The sequence below is a fragment of the Piliocolobus tephrosceles genome, chromosome 8 (genome assembly GCF_002776525.5).
Source record: "Piliocolobus tephrosceles isolate RC106 chromosome 8, ASM277652v3, whole genome shotgun sequence".
NCBI lineage: Eukaryota > Metazoa > Chordata > Mammalia > Primates > Cercopithecidae > Piliocolobus > Piliocolobus tephrosceles.
This window is the reverse complement of record NC_045441.1, coordinates 124,744,308-124,766,424: the sequence shown is the minus strand read 5'-3', so window position 1 is coordinate 124,766,424 and position 22,117 is coordinate 124,744,308. Positions and strand designations below refer to the sequence as shown.

General features: G+C 39.1%; 1 protein-coding gene across 1 annotated transcript in view; it reads right to left on the bottom strand.

Moving 5' to 3' along the window:
• Positions 1-22,117, bottom strand: part of NUP205 (nucleoporin 205) — a 90,196-nt gene that overhangs the window by 7,399 nt on the left and 60,680 nt on the right. Inside the window, exons 31-38 of the mRNA XM_023190051.2 lie at positions 19,087-19,235; positions 16,680-16,871; positions 15,345-15,466; positions 13,682-13,820; positions 11,060-11,186; positions 6,189-6,265; positions 4,706-4,834; positions 4,076-4,202 (exon numbers count right to left, since the gene is read on the bottom strand). Coding sequence (XP_023045819.2) covers positions 4,076-4,202; positions 4,706-4,834; positions 6,189-6,265; positions 11,060-11,186; positions 13,682-13,820; positions 15,345-15,466; positions 16,680-16,871; positions 19,087-19,235 — 1,062 coding nt within the window. The remainder of the gene's footprint in view (positions 1-4,075; positions 4,203-4,705; positions 4,835-6,188; positions 6,266-11,059; positions 11,187-13,681; positions 13,821-15,344; positions 15,467-16,679; positions 16,872-19,086; positions 19,236-22,117) is intronic.

The following is a 22,117-nucleotide window of genomic DNA, read 5'->3' as shown; positions in this document are numbered from 1 at the left end:
ATCCACAAAGAGGATGATTGAATGCTTGGAGGACTCCAAAGCATTTCAGGAGTTCTCACAATACTAATTTGCCCAAGTCTAGAAGATATTTGCGCATTCCAAGGCTATTAGGTTTGCATAAAACAGCTGGGCGCAGTGGCTCGTGCCTATAATCCCAGCACTTTGGGAGGCCAAGGCAGGTAGATCACTTGAGGTCAGGTGTTTGAGACCAGCTTGACCAACATGGTGAAACTCCGTCTGTACTAAAAATACAAAAATTAGCCAGGCATGGGGCGCGTGCCTGTAGTCCCAGATTCTCAGAAGGTTAAGGCATAAGAATCGCTTGAGCCCAGGAGGTGGAGGTTGCAATGTGCCGAGATCGTGCCACAGAACTCGGCCTGCGCGACAGAATGAGACTCTGTCTCTAAAATAAAATAAAATAAATTCATCGGAAGAGAACTTATCATTGCTTCCATTTTTACGGATAAGAGAACTAAGGCAAAAGAGGGTGATTAACTTTTCCAGAATCACACCAATAAGTTATTTGTAGAACTGGGATTCAAATCCAGGCAGTTTGTCATTAGTCGATTAGGTTAAACTGCTTCTCTATACCACATACCTACTGACACACGTGTCTAGAACTGGAAGAGAAAAATATGGTTGCTGACCCTAAAAAGAGTCTAAGAAAAAATGGAAAAATAACAATTTCTAAGACTCAATGGGCTGGGCATGATGGCTCACGCCTATAATCCCAGTACTTTGGGAGGCCAAGGCTGGCAGATCACCTGGGGTCAGGAGTTCCAGACCAGCCTGGCCAATGCGTGAAACTCTGTCTCTACTAAAAATACAAAAAATTAGCCGGGCATAGTGGTGGGGGCCTGTAGTCCCAGCTACTTGAGAGGCTGAGGCAGGAGAATGGTGTGAACCAGGAGGTAGAGCTTGCAGTGAGCTGAGACTGAGATCTGCCACTGCACTCCAGCCTGGGCGACAGAGCAAGACTCCATCTCAAGAAAAAAAAAAAAAAATTAGCCTGGCATGGTGGCAGGCGCCTATACTCCCAGCTACTTGGGAGGCTGAGGCAAGAGAATCGCTTGAACCCAGGAGGCAGAGGTTACAGTGAGCCAAGATCGCGCCATTGCACTCTAGCCTGGGGGACAAGAGCGAGACTTCGTCTCAAAAAAAAAAAAAAAGACTCAATGAGTTCACCTTCAAGTATTAAAGATCAAAGACTGATAGGATATGGAAAAGATTAGCTCAAAATGAGAAGCAACTAAATAAAATTTTAATAATGACCAGTGAAACATTATTAGCACATGATTAATATTAAAGAATACAAAATTACATTTTTGTTTGAAAAATCTTATGTTCAGATTAAATTTGTGTTACAAGGTTAGTTTCAAGGGGAAAGAAAGGAGCCCTTTTGAGGCAGAGTTAGAAGTCTCCATCAAGCTATTGTCCTACAGAGATTCATAAACAGATTGATGTCCATTTTCAAACTGCCAGATGGAAAGGGGATAAATCAGGTTATAAGTTACTGCTGGCTGACAGGTCTTTGGATAGGAATCCCAATCATTCCATGCCATTCCAAAGTGAAATGATCTCTTTTTCACACTGGTTGAGCCACTTGGACTAGAAGGATAACTTTCCCCTCATGCCAGTGAGAACATGCAGATATCGGAATCCCCCCCATGGTGGTTCCTTTTTATCCTATCTTCCTGGCAGCAAACTTTTTTTTTTTTTTGTTAGAGACATGGTCTCACTCTGTCACCCAGGCTGGTGTGCAAGTGGCATGATCTTGGCTCACTGCAGCCTTGAACTCCTGGGCTCATGTGATCCCCCTGCCATAGCCTCTTGAGTAGCTGAGATTACAGGCTCAGCCATCATGCCTGGTTCCAACTTTCTGAATACAGGAGAAAACAAGAACTATGTAGAATTAACTTGTTTAAGTCAAAGGAACTGTTTTACATGTCCAGTCTAATTTAACTATTTTACTCCATAAAATGGAATTACAAATCTTTGTAGCTACCTCCCCGGTTTGTTGAAGATATCCTGTCACCTAAGATGACTCCCTTTGAATCACTGAAAGATACCTTTAAATAAAGGTATTTTATTAGCTATTAAGGACTTAGTTTGTCTTAATATGACAAACTAAGATTCTGCCGGTCAGTACTCTTCTCCCCCATCCATGGCATGAAACGAAAAAGTCTAGACATAATACAAACAAAAGCAGACACTGGTAGAAGGCAGAACTTTTGTGACAAAAATCAGATTAGTAGATGCCTGGGCTGGGGTCGAACGAAACAATCAAATGCAATCAAAGGCAAGAAGAAATCTTTAAGGAACAGGGAATAGTTCTGTATTTTGGTTGTGGTGATGGTTACCCAACTTTATATAATTACCAAAAGGCATTCAAACTGTATACCTAAAATGGGTAAATTTTGTTGTACATAAATTACAACAACAACAAATTTAATACTAACAGCTAGGACATTTTATAATAGAGTTTGTCTAACAAAGTTCTTAACATAATTTATATAGGATAAGGTTGAATGTTGCTAAACTAATACATTTTTCTTTAAGTTTTGGGATACATCTGCAGAATGTGTAGGTTTGTTACATAGGTATACATGTATCATGGTGGTCTGCTGCACCTATCAACCTGTTATCTAGGTTTTAAGCCAAACATGCATTAAATATTTGTCCTAATGCTCTCCCTTCCCTTGCTGCCTATCCCCTGACAGGCACCGGTGTGTGATGTTCCCCTCCCTGTGTCCATGTGTTCTCATTGTTCAACTTCCACTTATGAGTGAGAGAACATGCGGTGTTTGGTTTTCTGTTCCAGTGTTAGTTTGCTGAGAATGATGGCTTCCAGCCTCATCCATGTCCCTGCAAAGGACATGAACTCATTCTTGTTTATGGCTGCATAGTATTCCATGGTGCATATGTGCCACAATTTCTTTATCCAGTCTATCATTGATGGACATTTGGGTTGGTTCCAAGTCTTTGCTATTGTAAATAGTGCTGCAATAAACATGTATGCATGTGTCTTTACAGTAGAATGATTTATAATCCTTTGGGTTAAACTAATTTTTTTTTTGAGACGAAGTCTCACTCTGTAGATCAGGCTGCAGTGCAGTGGTGTGATGTCAGCTCACCGCAACCTCTGCCTCCTGGGTTCAAGCGATTCTCCTGCCTCATCCTTCAGAGTACCTGGGATTATAGGCACGCCACTGCACCTGGCTAATTTTTTGTATTTTTAGTAGAAATGGGGTTTCACCATGTTGGCCAGGCTGGTCTTGAACTCCTGCCCTCAGGTAATCTGCCTGCCTCGGACTCCCCAAGCGCTAGGATTACAGGCGTGAGCAACTGCACACCCGGCCACTAATATATTTTTCATAACGTCATTTTATACTAGTATTCTACTAAACACATATATTTTGTGATTAAGTAATTTTCAGGGATAACAAGATCTTGAAGAAAATGAAAATGTGACAAAATTTTTCTCACAGATCACAAAGACTTCCTGAAATCACCACAGTCAATTCCATTATCCCCACTAAGATAAAAACGGGGTTTTTCTTCTGAGTGTTCCATAGAATAACAGCTTTACCCATTATCCTGCCCCATATTCAAACATTCCCTACTGAGTCATTAAAGAATCACAGGATAAGTTGGCCTAATTAGTATCTAAATTGTATTTTGTTATGTTATAGAAATTTGGAGCCATAATAAAAAACCCAGTTTAGACACTGAATTCAGTTTAACGTGATTTAACATATAAAACTGTTTGTTGTATTTTCATCTTTTTCACCCAGCCAACTTACTCCCCAATTTAGATCCTTTGAGCCCTCAAGTGCTATTCAAAACATGGTTCCTCTAGATTTACTCTCAGTAAATCTTGAATTTCTCTGTTCTCTCCAGTCTTATACACAGGTCTAATAATAATATCTCCCGCTCAACTTTAAAACTTGTTTAAAATGTTTCCCATTAATGACACTTAAAGAAAATACTGCATCTTAATGGAGCCAAGCTGGAGAGCTATGTCATAACCATAGCAACTTAGTTCCTTCAATACAGAATGAAAAACTAAGCTCACCTTGCCGCGGTCCATCTCTATTAACTGTTTCTGAAAGGCTAGGAGTGAAGAGACACACAGCATGCTGGAAGGTAGGAGAACTCTGTAACATGAGTGACTGGCAATACTCCATTACATTGGCACAAATCTATAATCAAAAACCAGCAGTAACAAAAATGTTAGACCCTGAAATGCCTTAATTAGCATGAAAATCGAGATTTGAAGAAGAAAAGGTTATAAATCAATCTGTAAAATGACTCACATCTGTTTTTTTTTTTTTTTTTTTTGAGATGGAGTCTCCCTCTGCTGCCCAGGCTGGAGTGCAGTGGCGTGATCTTGGCTTACTACAACCTCCGCCTCTCGGGTTCAAGCAATTCTCCCGCCTCAGCCACCCCGAGTAGCTGGGACCACAGGCGCATGCCACCATGCCCAGCTACATTTCTTTTGTATTTTTAGTACACACAAGGTTTCACCATGTTGGCCAGGATGGTCTTAAACTCCTGACCTCAGGTGATCCACCTGCCTCAGCCTCCCAAAGTGCTGGGATCATAGGCGTGAGCCACTGCACTGGTCCCGCATCTGTTATTTTTATCAACATTTTCCAAAACCATAAAAACCTTAGAGAAGTCACATGGTTCTTGCCCCTCTTACCTGCTGCATAGCCAGTTCAATCTCATCTTTCTTGCTTACTTTATCTCCCTCCACATTATCGTCTTGAAATTTAAACTGACGCAGTCTGTCAGAGCCACCAAAGCGACTTAGTAGTCCTAAGCACTGGCGCTAAGAAAGAAAAATATATCTTGTTGATATGTAGTTAAATGTATTTAAAATTAGTAACCTCTCTTTCTTGAGGGATAGAAAAAGGAAAAACTCAGTGGAGAATGGAATCATTCCTTAAAGCATACTTAAAACTGAGCCACCTAAAAGTAGCATTATTAAAATTCAACTTTGTGCAAAGGTATTTGATTGGTAGCTAACAGATGAAAAGAGTACCATTTTTTAAAGCAATAAATTCCAGTATCATCTAAATGTCTGCCAAATAACTTTCTGCATTATATCAAAGTATGTGTTAATTCTTTGGAAGATACTCATTAAATGAAAAACAAGTTTATAAACAAAAGAGAAGCAAAATGAGAGGGCAGTCACAAGATGGGCATGTCTGTGATAATTTTGTCTACCAAGGCACAAATCTAAAAGCTATTACTCCTGTGGTTGCTCCCAGGGACTTCGTATATAGATCTCTACACATCTAAATCTGTATATGGTATTACCAATTTTAAAATACACATTTCATTTAAAATACATTATTATGTGCAGAACATTGTGTTAGGCACTTTAAATAAAATACCATGTGTCAGGGAATCCTGACAGCCATCTTATAAGATAGGAATTGTTACTACCACTTTAGAAATGTAAACATAGAGGCGTGAGAAATTAAGTAACTTATTCCAGGTCGCAAAGCAAAAAGTTGTACCTGTTATTGGAACCCATGTCTCTAATTTCAAAGCCATCAGCTAACCTCTAGATATACTGCCAGTATTGAAAAGCTTGTCCTTTCTCTTTGAGAACCATGGGAAATACTGTATTCTCAGGTGAGAAGTATTAACATTTGAAGCTGGGGACATTTGCATTTATCTTCCAAGGTGATCTGTGTGTTTGTAACCCCTTTACGCAGCAATATAAGCATATTATTTAGAAATACCAAAGAACCGGCCGGGTGTGGTGGCTCAAGCCTATAATCCCAGCACTTTGGGAGGCCGAGACGGGTGGATCACAAGGTCAGGAGATTGAGACCATCCTGGCTAACACGGTGAAACCCCGTCTCTACTAAAAAATACAAAAAACTAGCCGGGCGAGGTGGCGGGCGCCTGTAGTCCCAGCTACTCAGGAGGCTGAGGCAGGAGAATGGTGTAAACCCGGGAGGCAGAACTTGCAGTGAGCTGAGATCCGGCCACTGCACTCCAGTTTGGGCAACAGAGCGAGACTCCGTCTCAGAAAAAAAAAAAAAAAAAGAAATACCAAAGAACCAAAACAGTTGAAAGGGGTTTCCCAAATCTAGGGGTCACGATGGGGAGGATGGTATATTTTGTAACGTGTCTTATACCTGCTATTTAAAGAAATAAGAATCAGTTACCTGGAATCTTCCAATATGTCCCTGTAGCTCCATTAGAGATCCTTCATTTACATCAACGTCAAGTTCACTTAATATCCCTATAAAATGTAGAATGCTTTACAACATACTATAGTAAACAAAAACATTAAAAACTAGGAAGAGAGGTTCTAATATCTGACATTCTTCTCATGCATGAACAGATATTCTTGCCATAAAAAAGTTTCGAGAACTATGACTTTACAAAGTCTGTAAGTGTCTGTAAGTACCTGTTGAGAACTATGATTTTACAAAGACAGTTAAGTAAGTATGTTAATAACAGCACCGGTACATGTGCATTCACACCCAATCTAAAATGCAGAGTGAATTGATCTTAAAAGGCATTTTTAGTTTTCAAGAAAAATCTAATTTTTTTATAATGATAAAAGTAATTTTCTAAATTACTTTCTTTCATAAATGAGTTTTTAGAACATGAAACAATTAAGAATAAAATGCATTTCTTTTTAACCCCTCTAAATATATACAATTTGCTTTTTCTTTTCCCCTAGGCAAAGTACAATTTAAAAAGAACACAAAAACATTTCCATTCAACTTCTCAGTTTGGACCCATTACAAAACTCCTAAACGGAAATGACCCACCTCTAATAGCACCATAGCCTCTCCTGATTTCTAATGAGCCTGCAAGTGACCCTAACATGTCATTCTCCCCATCATTTTGTTTCCTTGTTCCATCACTAATCATGCTGCGGAATACCCACCTAAACCTATCCTAGCCATCAAACTTCCTATGTGTTTTCGGATTCCTTTAATTCACTTCATCCTCACTTCCAAGCATAGACTCCACAGCACAAACCAAGAACCTGATCCTTCTCTCCTCATAATGACAAGTCCTCCTCTTTTTAGATTAGCTCAGCCCTCAACACAAACTGACAGAAAATCCTATCATCTGGTACATGCGGGTTCGTTATACCTCCACACTTGTGCCTCACTGCTTCCCGAGAGCCTATCCTGTCCCACCTTCAACTCCTCTGAGAGTCTCCTCCCAGAATTGCTTTCTCTTCTAACATACTAAAATCTACCCTGCCACAGAAGAGTTTTCCTATTTGAAAATAGACTCAACTCTTTCTTGTACTCCAAAACCAGACAAAACCAAACCAAATCAAGCAAAAACTTGGTTAGTATCAATTTTTTGAAAGTTTTTCTTTAGTTGCTGCTTGTATTCATAATTCTTATGCCCTCCTTTGCCATCTGAACTCCTTGAAACCTGGATTTTTCACCTAACACTATCATGAAACTAAGACTTTTTCCTCTTTGTCCTCAAACTTGCTGAACTCTGCACCAGGTATTGCTGTTTCAAAGTTCACTTTCCCCTGAATGTCAACTGCTGCCTCAATTTAAAAGGACTTCCAATTCTCAGATTCTGTAAGATCTTTTTGTTAAATGTCATCTAACTATTCTATGTATATCAATCACTCTCAACTCCAAAATACTTTTCAGAGTATGTGTGAGCCAGCTGGGCACGGTGGCTCACATCGGCACTTTGGGAGGCTGAGGTGGGAGGGTTGCTTGAGTCCAGGAGTTTGAAACCAGCATGGACAACATAGTGAGGCCTCGTCTTTATTTGAAAAAATAAAATTAAAAAATATATATATATCTATGAGTCACAGAAACAAAATTAATCTGCTGATAAAATTTGTGGAGGTACAACATACACAGTAGTGGGCTACGCAGCATGGTGGATACAAAGTTACAAACAGAACTGCAATCGAAGTGAGCATTTAAGACAAATGTGCATAAATTATAGTATATTATAGGATAATACAGGGCTGAACTGTATACAACAGAGTTGATAAGAGTATAACTTGTTTAAAAGTGTTTTCAAAAGTTTGGGAGGATATTTGGCATTATTTTTAACAAAAATGTTAAGCACATATAATTCTGATAAAATACTGCCAGGAATTTATCAAGTCTATCAGTTCAAATGGACAAAAATGGGGCTGGGTGCAGTGGCTCACGCCTGTAATCTCAACACTTTGGAAAACTGAGGCAGGATTGCTGGAGGCCAGGAATTCGAGACCAGCCTGGGCAACACAGCGAGACCTTGTCTCAACAACAACAAAAAATTAAAAATTAAAAAAAGTAATAAAAACAAATGTACAAAAATGTATATGAATGCATATGTAAATACATAGCTAAACAGTAAGTACACACACACACACATATACACAAAGTTATTAAATGCCACACTGTTTAAAATTTTAAGAAGCTTGGAAACAGTCAACATGTCATAGAATCTTATTAAAAAACAAAGGACTAGCTATGGGGGTGGTGTGTGCTGTATTCTCAGCTACTTGGGAGGCTGAGGCAGGAGGATCATTTGAGCTTGAGAGTTCCAGCTATGATCGTGCCACTGCACTCCAGCCCGGGTGAGAGTAAGAACCAGTCTCTAAAACATACAAATAGGCCAGGCATAGTGGCTCATGCCTATAATCCCAGCACTTTGGGAGACTGAGGTGGGAGGATTGCTTGAGGCCAGGAGTTCGAGAACACCTGGGCAACACAGCAAGACCCTGTCTCTACAAAAAATAAAAAATTAGCTTGGTGTGACAGCATGTGCCTATCTTCCTGCTTGCTTGAGAGGCTGAGGTGGGAGGATCACTTGAGCCAGGTAGATCGAGGCTGCAGTGAGCCAAGATTGCAGCTTTGCACTCCAGCCTGGGTGACAAGAGTGAGACCCTGTCCCCCCAAAAATAAAAACAAACACAAACAAATAAAACAAGTGTCTGCTTAACTATCTCACAACTGGAAAACTAGGCAGTCAATTAAAAAGAATCCCTGCAATTTACAGAAGTACATTGACAGTAATTAGCTAAGTCCTGGAAAAAAATCAAAGGAAAAACCATTAGGAGTTCCAACCCACAACACTACAGGACCTTAGTAGAGGCAAGAAGGCTGGCCTGACTTAGTATTATCTTAGGACACTGGAATGAACTAGTGAAAGAAGCACACCACAGGCTGGGTGGAACAGACCCTGGGATCTCCTTGGAAGAAGCACAGGCTCCAAGTAACTCAGCCGGCACTGTACTCAGCCCTGGCCAACTCTCAACTTCTCTCAACCCAGAGGGCTCAGCCACCGAGACAGCCCAGACAAAAAAAAAATATTGGGGATTATAGGGTGGATTCAGAGGTTGCCTCAGATGTCTCCAAAGCAACATAAAAATGGAGGTAGTATAGCCTAGTAGTTACATATATAGATTCAAAAGACGTACTGCCTGGGAAACTCTATATTATCCAGTGTTTTCTGTGTGACTTTGGACAAGTTAACCTTCCTGTGCTTCAGCCCCCTCAGCTGTAAAACGTGGATAATGACAGTTCTACCTCATAAGACTGCTGTGTCTTCCAATCAGTTAACATGTCAAGTATTTAAAACAGTACCTGGCACATACATGCTTAATAAATGTCAGCTACTATCATTTATACTACATATTCTAAGCAAAAGAAACTCATAATCGGTGGTCCTGTCATTAAAGAACAAAGACAACCTTTAGACATTCTTAAACATTAGAGAATTTCGGGAATACGAGACAGCATGCTTTTTCTTGAGGGAATGAACCTCAGTACAAATTAAAAATACCAAGAGATAAATCAAAAGAAAGAATTCGTGAATGGTGATACCATGGTGGGGAACACAACTGGTGTTTTGCAGTGAATCCATGTAAACATACAACTAAAACTAAGTAGCTGAGGATATTATAGTTGCATAACAGATGTAAATGTTACAAAACCTGACAAGGTTAAAATGATATAAGCAAACATCATCTGAGGGTGGAAGAGGAAGTGTAAAAGAAGTCATCATTTCATCTTTCCCATCAGGGAGTTAATTGATTCTAAAATTAACGTGTAGTAAAGGAATTATAAGGTGAGGGAAGTAACCAAAATATCTTAATAATGTTTCATAATTTTTTTTTCCTTACGGTGATCTTTTAAAAGGTGACATACTCTAGTAGTAAAGAAACATTTGTCTGGAATTTGGCAATTCCTTTCATTTCTCTTCAATTAGATTTTTGTCTGTTAAATTCATATAAAATTCACATGTATACATATGTAACAAACCTGCACATTGTGCACGTGTACCCTAGAACTTAAAGTATAATTAAAAATAAATAAATAAATTCATGTAAAATTAAATACTTGTTTTTTAAAACAGCATGTAAAAGGTCATCCTGTTCTCATTAGTTGCCTCTGTATGTCTCTGTTGCTTTCTCTCTCTCCCCCTCTCTCTCCCTTTCTCAAAGTACATAAAGCGATGTTTGAAAATGTATCAAATGTCAACATTTGGTAATTTCTAGGTGGTGAGATTTTGCGTGTTTGTTAGTTATCTCCTTTTGAATATTTTTATAATGAGCATATATCTTAAAAAAAAAAAAAAAAAAAAAAAAAGAGAGTCATCTTGCTCTGTTGCCCAGACTGGAGTGCAGCAGCATAATCTTGGCTCACTGCAGTCTCGAACTTCCCAGCTCAAATAATCCTCCTACCACAACCTCCCAAGTAGCCAGGACCATAGGTGAATGCCCCAATACCCAGCTAATTTTTTAAAATTTTTTGTAGAGGCAGGGTCTCTCTATGTTGCCCAGGCTGGTCTTGAACCCTTGGTCTCAAGCAATCCTCCTGCCTCAGCCTTCCAAAGTGATGAGATCACAGGCATGAGCCACCACACCCAGCCAAGCATGTATCATTTTATAAACATAAACTTATTACATAAATAAAGGCTCTATTAGCAGTACCAGTTTCAAATAAGTCATATATAGCTGCAAAGTAACAAAAAACCTAATTCTATTAATTTATGTCAGTCAGTAAAGAATTATTAAAAGTCCTTTTCAACATAATCAACTCACCAGGAAGTGCTGCTTTACTTATAATTCCTGTTAGCAGAGCCAATTCCTGCAAAGACCCAGCACTAACATCCTGACAGCGCAGAATTGCTTGTATGGTATCAGAATGTGAAATAAGAAACTGCAATACCTAAGCCATTGAAAAGAAAGAGGAACAGAAAAAACAGAGGTAGAAGTAGAAAATTATACTATAAATGCATAATTCATCTTATAAATAATGTTGAAGGAAGTAATTCAATAAGTGAGGATGAATAACAGATAAGCAACTGTTTTCTGCACTTACATATTTATTCCTTCAGGAAGTAAACATTTAAAATTCACAAGACTAAAAGGATTATTTTAAAGTTTGTAAGTTAATACATCTGGAGACTACTGCAGAAGAATATAACGCAGAACTACTGTATAAAAACTATTATCTGACCCCTATTTTCTTTCTTTTACTGTTTTGCCAAATGAACTAGAGGAAGAATTTAAAATAAGTGGGTATAAAAATGATTACTGAATTTGAGAAGCTGCTCTATGAAACCATAACTAGCATGACATGGGGAAATCACATAAAAGCTTTTGTCTAATTCTTTTTTTAAAAAAATTCACTTTTATTATTATATAATAGAGAGAGGGGCCGGGCATGGGGGCTCACGCCTGCAATCCCAGCACTGAGGGAGGCCAAGGCAGGTGGATCACTTGAGGTCAGGAGTTTGAGACCAGCCTGGCCAACATGGTGAAATGTCATCTCTACTAAAAATACAAAAATTAGCCATGTGTAGTGGTGCACACCTGTAATTCCAGCTACTCAGGAAGCTGAGGCACGAAAATCACTTGAACCTGGGAGGTGGATGCTGCAGTAAGCTGGGATCATGCCACTGCATTCCAGCCTGGGTAATGAAGTGAGACTCTGTCTCGAAAAAAAAAAAAAAAGAGAGACAGAGAGATAGGGTCTCACTATGTTGCCCAGGCTGGACTCAAAGTCCTGGCTAAAGTGATCCTCCCACCTTGGCTTCCCAAAGTGTTAGGATTACAGGCATAAGCCACCGCACCTGGTCATAACTCTCCTTTCGATGTGGTTAAAAAAAGGAGATGTAGGCCGGGCGTGGTGGCTCAAGCCTGTAATCCCAGCACTTTGGGAGGCTGAGACGGGCGGATCACAAGGTCAGGAGATCGAAACCATCCTGGCTAACACAGTGAAACCCCATCTCTACTAAAAAAATACAAAAAACTAGCCGGGCGAGGTGGCGGGCGCCTGTAGTCCCAGCTACTCGGGAGGCTGAGGCAGGAGAATGGCGTGAACCCGGGAGGCGGAGCTTGCAGTGAGCTGAGATCCGACCACTGCACTCCAGCCTGGGCAACAGAGCAAGACTCCATCTCAAAAAAAAAAAAAAAAAAAAAAAAAAAAAGGAGATGTAAATCCTGACCTCCAAACTCTACCTTTGCATTTCGGCATTTTATAGTGTATACTCATGGAGTCCTCTTTCAGTATTTTCACTTAGGAATATCTCAACTAGCTTATAAACATGTTAAAGGAGAGTATATGCCAAAACAAGCCAAGGATGTGAATCACTCAGAATTGTGATCATTTTTGTTTTTTAATAAAGATTCCTTGCCTAAGCTTATAATGGCTGGTCACAGAACTCAGTCATCTATGCTTTTCTAAGAGGCTCCTCAGGTGATTCTGCTTCAGTCAATACAAGATTGGTGTTAGGGAACCAATGTCTTATATCATAATGTCCCACTTCTACTAAAAAATCTTAATCTTAATCTCAATCTAGGAGAAGACAGGCAAAGTCTCTTGAGTTTTAAAAAGTACTAACTTGAAGACCACGTAGGCCCAAAAGAAGTAGGACGTCAACCCAGATTGATGCGGTATAAAATAAGGTGCCACTTTAGAACAGCAGCATCTACCTTGGTGAGATGGCCTAAGGCCTGATGGTAGAGAAAGCAGAAAAAATGACCAGAAATCAAAGTGTTTTAGGACACAGTTCCAAAATATAATAAAGCAATACAATAAAACGTTGTAGATTCGTAATGATAAGCCTAATTAATCAGTGAAAGGCTAAATTACATATAAAATTAATTTTTAAAAAAATATGTGTTGGAACATTAGAGTGTTTCACTGAAAAGCAATCAAAATAAAACTAATTTCTGGTGTTTAAAAACATTTTGATAGCAAAATCAATCATTTAAATTATTTCATTCTCTATCATATATAAATGCAGTATTATCATCTATCAGTTTCCCAAAGTGCCGGGATTAAAGGCGTGAGCCACCATGCCCGGCCTGCAAGGCCTAGCATAGCCCTCTCTCAATAAATATCTGGTTAAATTACATTTTAGAAGCCAGCTTATTCCTATCACAATAACTGCTTTCTTTTACAGAAGAACAAATTTCAATCTCTTGTTTTCTGTCTCATGATTCTATTAATTAGCTACAGTGTTTCATTCAAATGAAAGTATAAAAATGGGCCAATGTAGTTAAAAACAAAGTACAGAGGACTGTTTTCTCTACCCTGCTCTGCCACAAGCATTAGGACTAACGTAAATTCACTTACGCGTTCTACATGTAAGGTTTCTGTACTTGTAAAATTAGGATTTTGCTCTAGACAATATCTAAACAAAGGGTTCACCTTACCTGCCCTGCTGCCTGCAAGTGCTGGGCCATACTAGATGTGAGGATGACCTGGCACAGCTGGAGAGCTGGGAGGAGAATCTGGCGGTAGCGATCCACTGGGGTAGGGATGAACACTGGAGGGTCTCTCATGCCAAACATGCTTGATTTATTTCAACCAAACAAGGAGAAAACATTCCAAGAATTAAGGTATACTCTCAGCAATTCCTTAACATTGATATGGCAAATAAATCACAGCCAACTGATTAAGATGTGAAGCTACTAGTGCGTACTCCGCATCCCACACATACATCCGAGGTCCAAAGAAAGAAGTGTCTTCCTAAACTCATAGCTTAGTTAGTAAAAACAGTTATTTGAATTCTGAAAAATCTTATCAAGGAAAACCTATGTAATTTGACAACACAATCTTGAAACTTCCCAAACATTTTTATTCTTCTCTAAATGCTCCCTTGCGCCATATAGGCTGTCAGTAAGAAACAGATTTAAAAAGTCACTTTCCCTAAAGTTCCCTCTCCTCTACCCAAGCCAAAAATCCACTATGCTGCCCGTTGTATAGGGTGAGTACCACTTATCCAAAATGCTTGGTACCAGCAGTGTTGCAGATTTTTTTGGATTTTGATATGTTTGCATTATATATACTTACTGGTTGAGCATCCCCAATCTGAAAATCCAAAGTCCAAATTGCTCCAATGGGCATTTCCTTTAAGCACCATATTGGCACTCAGAAAGTTTGGGATTTAGAAGCACTGCAGATTTCAGATTTTCAGATTAGAGAAACTCAATCTGTATAAAAATAAAACAAGACTTAAGAGTTAAAATGAGGCTGTAAAATCACTTCACCTTTAAGAGTAGGTTTCAGAACACTGTATTAATAAGCTAGTATTTATTGTAAATGTTTATATTTAAATGTTTAGACCAAAAAAATGGCTGCCTATTGAGTAGGAATGAAAGCAGAATATGAAAATAAAATAAGAGAGAGGCTTTGCACAGACAAGTGATAATAACCTGCCATGAACTAATTAACTTTACCTAAGGTGAAAGTAATAACTCTCATGCCGGAAACTTTAGACAGCAATACTAAAATAAATGTTTTTCCCCTGGAGGTAAAATAGTTCTGCAGTTAAGCCTTAAGTATTCAAATATTCAAGTTGGTAACAGATACTTTTAAAACAATTACTAAACTCAAACCATTATTTACTTCTAGGAAGGTATGCTGACTGCCTGACAATGCTGCAGTCATGTAATCAAACAAGAAAATCAAATCAAATTTTCCACATTCAAACTGAACTAAGAAATCAGCTGAAAAGCTCAAAACTTGAAAATAATTCCATTTGAAGTTTTTGAATTAGCAAGCAGTAAGCAAAATATTGAAATAAGAAAAAATATACATAAAATCTAAAATCCTATTCAAATCATCCGAACAGGAAAGCCATAAAAAATTATAATTTAATTACAACTCTTTAAAAACTCTCTCCCACCCCTACCTACTTTTTCCCTAGTAGCAACTTCCATTTATTAGTAAATGACAGGGGCACAGTATGAACAAAAAACCCCACATCAAGATGAAAGAGAACTGTTAAGTGGCAAAATTATGTTTGGAATTTTTTTGTTCCCTTAATAATCCTTTACTGGGAGCTTAACCAAATTAATCTATATAGACACTTACCTCTGTGGGTCCGTTTCTGGGCGCATGTCATAGACTTGGCATTGAGCTAGTCTCACAATCACCCCTGATCTTAGCAGCTCTAATGCACCCTGCTGTATCTTTGCCACTCTTGTGAGAAATGCCTGAGGAGTTACAAGAGAAAAAATCATCAGTGCTGAAATCATGTCCAAGGGCCTCAGAGAAAAGTGAAACACTTTCATGGCACATTTCTCATCCTTAGTTATCACTGAAGAGAAATCTGGGCTAGTGACCAGGTTACATTATACCGCTTTCTTCCTAGGATTTTCATGAGGACTCAGTGTTCAACATATCTAAAGTACCCACAGACAGTAGCTTGCATGACTCAAGTATTCATTTACAGTGCGGGTTCTGTTATTACCATGTGCGCTAATGGAGGGCAAGGAATTTTGTCTGTTTTGCTAACAGCTATGTCTCTAGTACCTAGTGCCATGCCTGCCATTTTGCAGGTATTTAATAAATACCTGTTAAATAAATGAAGGAGGGAAAAGGAGTAAATGAAGAATCTTAAACTTCAGTGCTTCTATTATTGTAACATTTGTGATCCTTTTAACCAGGAGGAAACAGAAATTAAAACAGATTTGCAGGCAAAGAAACAATGAATTATATACTATATTAAAAATGCTGTGTTTAGAATAGAACCAGCATATCTACATGGAAATTTTCAAACAGCAACAACTACAGTCTGAATTGTATTGTGAGAGGACAATTTTGCTCTGTCCTCATGGAGCACTGGCTGTCATACTGCCATCATGAGCAACCTGAATGAGTGAGGGAAGCAGCAGTCCCATTATCCAGCTGTCCCTTGGAGGAGCATTTCACCCATCTTTTGCACACTAGGAAGATTCCTAAGTTTAAAACTCCTTAAAGGGTCGGGCGCAGTGGCTCAAGCCTGTAATCCCAGCACTTTGGGAGGCCGAGACGGGCGGATCACGAGGTCAGGAGATGGAGACCATCCTGGCTAACATGGTGAAACCCCGTCTCTACTAAAAAAACACAAAAAACTAGCCGGGCGCGGTGGCGGGCACCTGTAGTCCCAGCTACCCGGAGGCTGAGGCAGGAGAATGGCGTAAACACGGGAGGCGGAGCTTGCAGTGAGCTGAGATCCGGCCACTGCACTCCAGCCTGGGCAACAGAGCCAGATTCTGTCTCAAAAACAAAACAAAACAAAACAAAACAAAAAAAACTCCTTAAAAAAAGGATTCTAGCTTATGATAGAAATATTCAAAACGAATGCCACATTCATTTTCTTTAATACATCTATAGCCAAGAGAAAATGACTTTTTGATCTAACACCAAATGTCTAGAAGGCCTTACCATTTTAGATTCATAAGTATAAAGTGCTTTTAAAAGGGGAGGCTGTGGTGTGAGTAAGCTCTGCAAAGTACGGTCATCTTCTACCAAGCTGTCTACGAGGACCTTCAAGTAGCCACTGTTAGAAAGATACAAAAGCCACTGCTGCTGTTTATCTACGGAGACAATCCGATCAAGTAGAGCCAGGGCCAGCATCTGAAGGAAGAATAAATTAAAGTCCAAAACAAGTAGATGCTACCAAAATCAACAACAGTAACTGACTTTATCTGGAAATATGACGAATCTTTTTCATAAAGAGAATGTTGCTTGCAATAACATTTCCTTTTTTCTTTTTTTGAGAAGTTGAAAACTATGGATCCAGAATCTCAATTTATCAATAAAGGAAAGCAGTCAGGTAAAGATTTATTTCCAAAACAAAACCTAACAGTTAAAATAGTGGCATTAGATATATTTTAGTAGACTCTAACATTGTTGGCTAGAGAAAAGAAATTTTTTTAACAGCTGTTTTTTTCTCATTGCGAAGTTTTATAATGCTTATTACAGAAAATACAGAAAAGTAGTAACTAGGCCGGGTGCCGTGGCTCACCCCTGTAATCCCAACACTTTGGGAGGCAGAGGCAGGCGGAACACACGAGGTCAGGAGTCCCAGCCATTAAAAAAATTAGGCCAGGCGTAGTGGCTCACACCTGTAATCCCAGCACTCTGGGAGGCCGAGGCGGGTGGATCACGAGGTCAGAAGTTCAAGACTCACCTGGCCAAGATGGTGAAATCCCGTCTCTACTGAAAATACAAAAAAAAATTAGCTGGGCATGGTGGCAGGCGCCTATAATCTCAGCTACTCAGGAGGCTGAGGCAAAGAATTGCTTGAATCTGGGCGGTAGAGGTTGCAGTGAGCTGAGATCATGCCACTGCACTCCAGCCTGGGCAACAGAGCGAGTCTCCATCTCAAAAAAAAACAAAAAACAAAAAACAAGATTAGCCCGGCATGGTGGTGCGTGCCCGTAGTAACAGCTACTCGGGAGGCTGAGGCGGGAGAATCACTTGAACCTGGGAGGTAGAGGTTGCAGTGAGCCAAGATCACACCACTGCACTCCAGCCTGGGTGACAGAGCAAGACTCTGTCTCAAAAAAAAAAAAAAAAGAAAAAGAAAAAGAAAAGTAATAACTACACAATCTGGTAAATGAAGTTCATCCATTTTGGTCTGTCTCCTATCAGCATTTTTTCTATGCATACAAATATTTTTAAATTTTTAAAACATAAGTAAAAGGTGGCCGGGAACGATGGCTCACGCCTATAATCCCAGCACTCTGGGAGGCTGAGGCACATGGATCACGAGGTCAGAAGATCAACCATCCTGGCTAACACGATGAAACCCCGTCTCTACTAAACACAAAAAACTAGCCAGGCATAGTGGCAGGCGCCTGTAGTCCCAGCTACTTGGGAGGCTGAGGCAGGAGAATGGTGTGAACACGGCAGGCAGAGCTTGCAGTGAACCGAGATTGCGCCACTGTACTCCAGCCTGGGCAACAGAGCGAGACTCCGTCTCAAAAAACAAACAAAAAAAATAACTAAAATGTTATGACAGTTTATTTTTTAAAATCCTATTTCCTATGGTCTTCAAAAACATGATTTAATTGCTACATAACGTTGCTACATAATTTTCCATTAAGAAGTTATCTTCTCACTGCATCATTACCAGTGTGCCACAATACTGCATAAGAAATATAAATGCAAATTCTCCACAAAGCAATTAGGCAGACAAAGATATATTTGGTACAAGGCAATTTATTCAGCATTCTCTTAACCAAAGATCTTTATTAAGCAGCATTTCTGTTGTTTCTAACAGTCAACCTCAAAATTAGCAAGAAGATAATTCTGAAAGGCAATTCTGAATTAAGTTTCTAACAAAATAAAACACAACATATGAATAAATAAAATAGAAGTCCCAAATTATAGCAAATAAGAAAATACACTATATTATTAAAAAAATTCTTAATATGTAACATATATTATTAAAAGATGAATCAATTTATTTTATTTTATTTTATTTTTTGCAGCAGGATCTCACTTTGTAGGCCAGGCTGGAGTGCAATGGCTTGATCACAGCTCACTGCAAGCAACCTCTGCCTCCTGGGCTCATGCAATTCTTCCACCTCAGCCTCCCAAGTTACTGGGACTACAGGTGCATGTCACCATGGCTAGTTAATTTTTTGTATTTTTTGTAGAGATGGGGTTTCACCATGTTACCCAGGCTAGTCTCAAACTCCTAGACTCAAGCTATCTGCCCACCTTGGCCTTCGAAAGCACTGAGATTACGGGCATGAGGCACCACAACGAGTCGTGAATAAGTTGATACTTTAGTAAGTCAAAATACTTATTCAATTACAATACTAAATAAGAGTTGCTTTACCCTTCCAATCTCATGACCATCACAAGCATCTCGACAGACCACTTCCATGAGGGCGGCGCCATAACTTTCAATAATGGCTATGTTTTCTCGCTGTAATTTGCTAAATACATCTTCAGGGGCTGTCAGTCTTTCCCACATGGTTTTCTTGGCTAAAAGGATTAAAACAGAAAAAAACACTCCAGTAGAAAGCAGTGTAATAACTGAGTAATTATACTTCACACGCTAGATGTAAGCTGAGAGAAGGGGAAAAAAAACCACACAACAATAACAAGATCCTTCCATTACTGCTTATACACAAAGGCCCACTGACCAATGGGTCCAAGCAGGTTAACTCTAATAACACAATGCACCTATTTCATGCACAGCTCATACCACTAAGATAACAATTGTACCAGGAAAAGGATAAACCATTCTTAAAGAGATCAAAATGAATTACAAGACTCCATGAGAACCAACGTCCTGTATTTATCCCGCTAATCAATCTTTTTTTTCTTCTTCTTCTTTTTTGAGATGGAGTCTCGCTCTGCCGCCAGGCTGGAGTGTAGTGGCTCGATCTCGGCTCACTGCAGCCTCCACCTCCTGGGTTCAAGCAATTCTCCTGCCTCAGCCTCCCAAGTAGCTAGGACTACAGGCACACACCACCATGCCCAGCTAATTTTTGTATTTTGAGTAGAGATGCGGTTTCACTATGTTGGCCAGGATGGTCTCAATCTCCTGACCTCATGATCCCCCCACCTTGGCCTCCCAAAGTTACAGGTGTGAGCCACTGCGCCAGGCCGCTAATCAACCTTTTATCTTTTATTGAGATCTTTGAAAATTGTCAGGCGTGGTGGCTCACACCTATAGTCCTAGCACTTTGGGAGGCCGAGGCGGGCAGATCACTTGAGGTCAGGAGTTCAAAACCAGCCTGGCCAACATGGTGAAACTCCGTTTCTACTAAAAATACAAAAAATTAGTGGGGCGTGGTGGTGCACACCTGTAATCCCAGCTACTGGGGAGGCTGAGGCAGGAGAATCACTTGAACCCAGGAGGTGGAGGTTGCAGTGAGCTGAGATCATGCCACTGCACTCCAGCTTGGGCTACAGAGTGAGGCTCTGTCTCAGAAAAAAAAAAAGAAAGAAAGAAAGAAAATTTAGCTAGAAACGATCAGATACAATGTAGACAAAAATCTGCCTCCAAAAAAATCAGATATTTTTATTCTTTTTTGAGTTGAAATACTTATTAAAAATAAAAGCATACCCATTATAAAGGTAATTTAAATATAAATTTAAATATACGATTATGAACAGTATGATCATACATTTTATGTAAGACTCATAAATACACTCTTAAGAGTCTTTAAAAAGGTTCACAAATACATTAAAGAAAGCAATAATTTGTATTTGAAACTAATCTCATTTTTCCAACTAGTACATAGCAGCAGTTTTTAAATTGGCACCTCAATGACTTCTTATAAAATGCCTATTGTAGAGCCCCACCTAGTGGTTAAGTGGTGACTTGGCCAATTCAACCAAATGGAATGTTAAAACACACACACACACACACACACACACACAAGAACAATGTGGGAGGTGCTGAGAGTGGATAAATCCCATCACTATCTCTTTTATTAAAAGAAGCTTGTGTTTGCTTAAAAAAACTTCTCTGAACTATTCTGTCATTTTTCCTCACCTTACAAACATTCTCATGCATTATTTATGTGGGTGCTACATGCCTATAAATCTACCATTTGGCTATTACTACCTTCTCGGGTACTATGTATGGCATAAGACACAACCACCATAAGAATAATGAGATCAATTGAACCTTACGTACACAGTGGTTTTTAACAGTCTATACAAAATAACACTCACAAAGGTAAAGAGTGCAAAGAAAGTCCATTATCAGAAGGTGCTCTGACAACTTCTTAACAAATAGCAGAATAACTCTGAATGACTTGATCGAACATCAAATGTCTATAAAGTATATAAAGCATTATATACTGATATGTTGAACTTAACATTTTCATGTCTTAAGATTAGTCTCAATTAAAAAATGCTAACTATATTTCGAAAGCAGCATTTAGCAATATTTTAAATATGCCTAACTTTTGACCAAGAAATTCCACTTCTTGCAATTTATCCGAAGAAAACCTCACTAGTACAAAAAGATACATGTATACTATTGATGAGTTTATACTGGAGAAGGTCTTTCATTTGCATCTATTAAAATAAAAGTACATACTTTTTCACATGGAAATTCTACCATTAAGCAGCATCCTTTCTGAGAAATATAGGCATATAAAAAAATTTGATGTAGCATTTTTGTAATAAAAATTTAGAAACAATTGAAATGCCTATGAATAAGGAAAATGGCTAAGTAAGTGTTTCATCCATATCATGGAATAACAAAGACTTTTGTGGGTTTTTTTTTTTTTTTTTTTTGAGATGGAGTTTCACTCTTGTTGCCCAGGCTGGAGTGCAGTGGCACGATCTGGGCAACCTCTGCCTCCTGGGTTCAAGCGATTCTCCTGCTTCAGCCTCCCGAGTAGCTGGGATTACAGATGCCAGCCACCATGGCCGCTAATTTTTTGATTTTTAGTAGAGATGGGGTTTCATGATATTGGCCAAGCTGGTCTCAAACTCCTGACCTCAGGTGATCCACCGGCCTCGGTCTCCCAAAGTGCTAGGATTACAGGCGTGAGCCACCACGCCAGGAAGATATATTTTAAAAGAATCAACTAGATATGTACTCTGATGTGGTACAAAGGAAAGAAAGACGTTGGGTCATTCTATGTAGAGTATACTGCTCAGTGGGACTTGAGGCAAGGGAGGGAGTTACAGAAGTATATAAAGCTAAAGTATTATTTGAAGGTTTTTTTAAAAGGAGTATTCAAGTATTACTTCATAATTCTTAAAAACTAAACATTCTCCCTCAACTTTTCAGTAAATGCTTTAAAAATGACACCAACACTCATTTATTACAGTTGTGATTAGTCAAAAGATGGAGAAGTGATTTTTTTTTTCCAGTTTAAAGTAACCATCTCCCAATC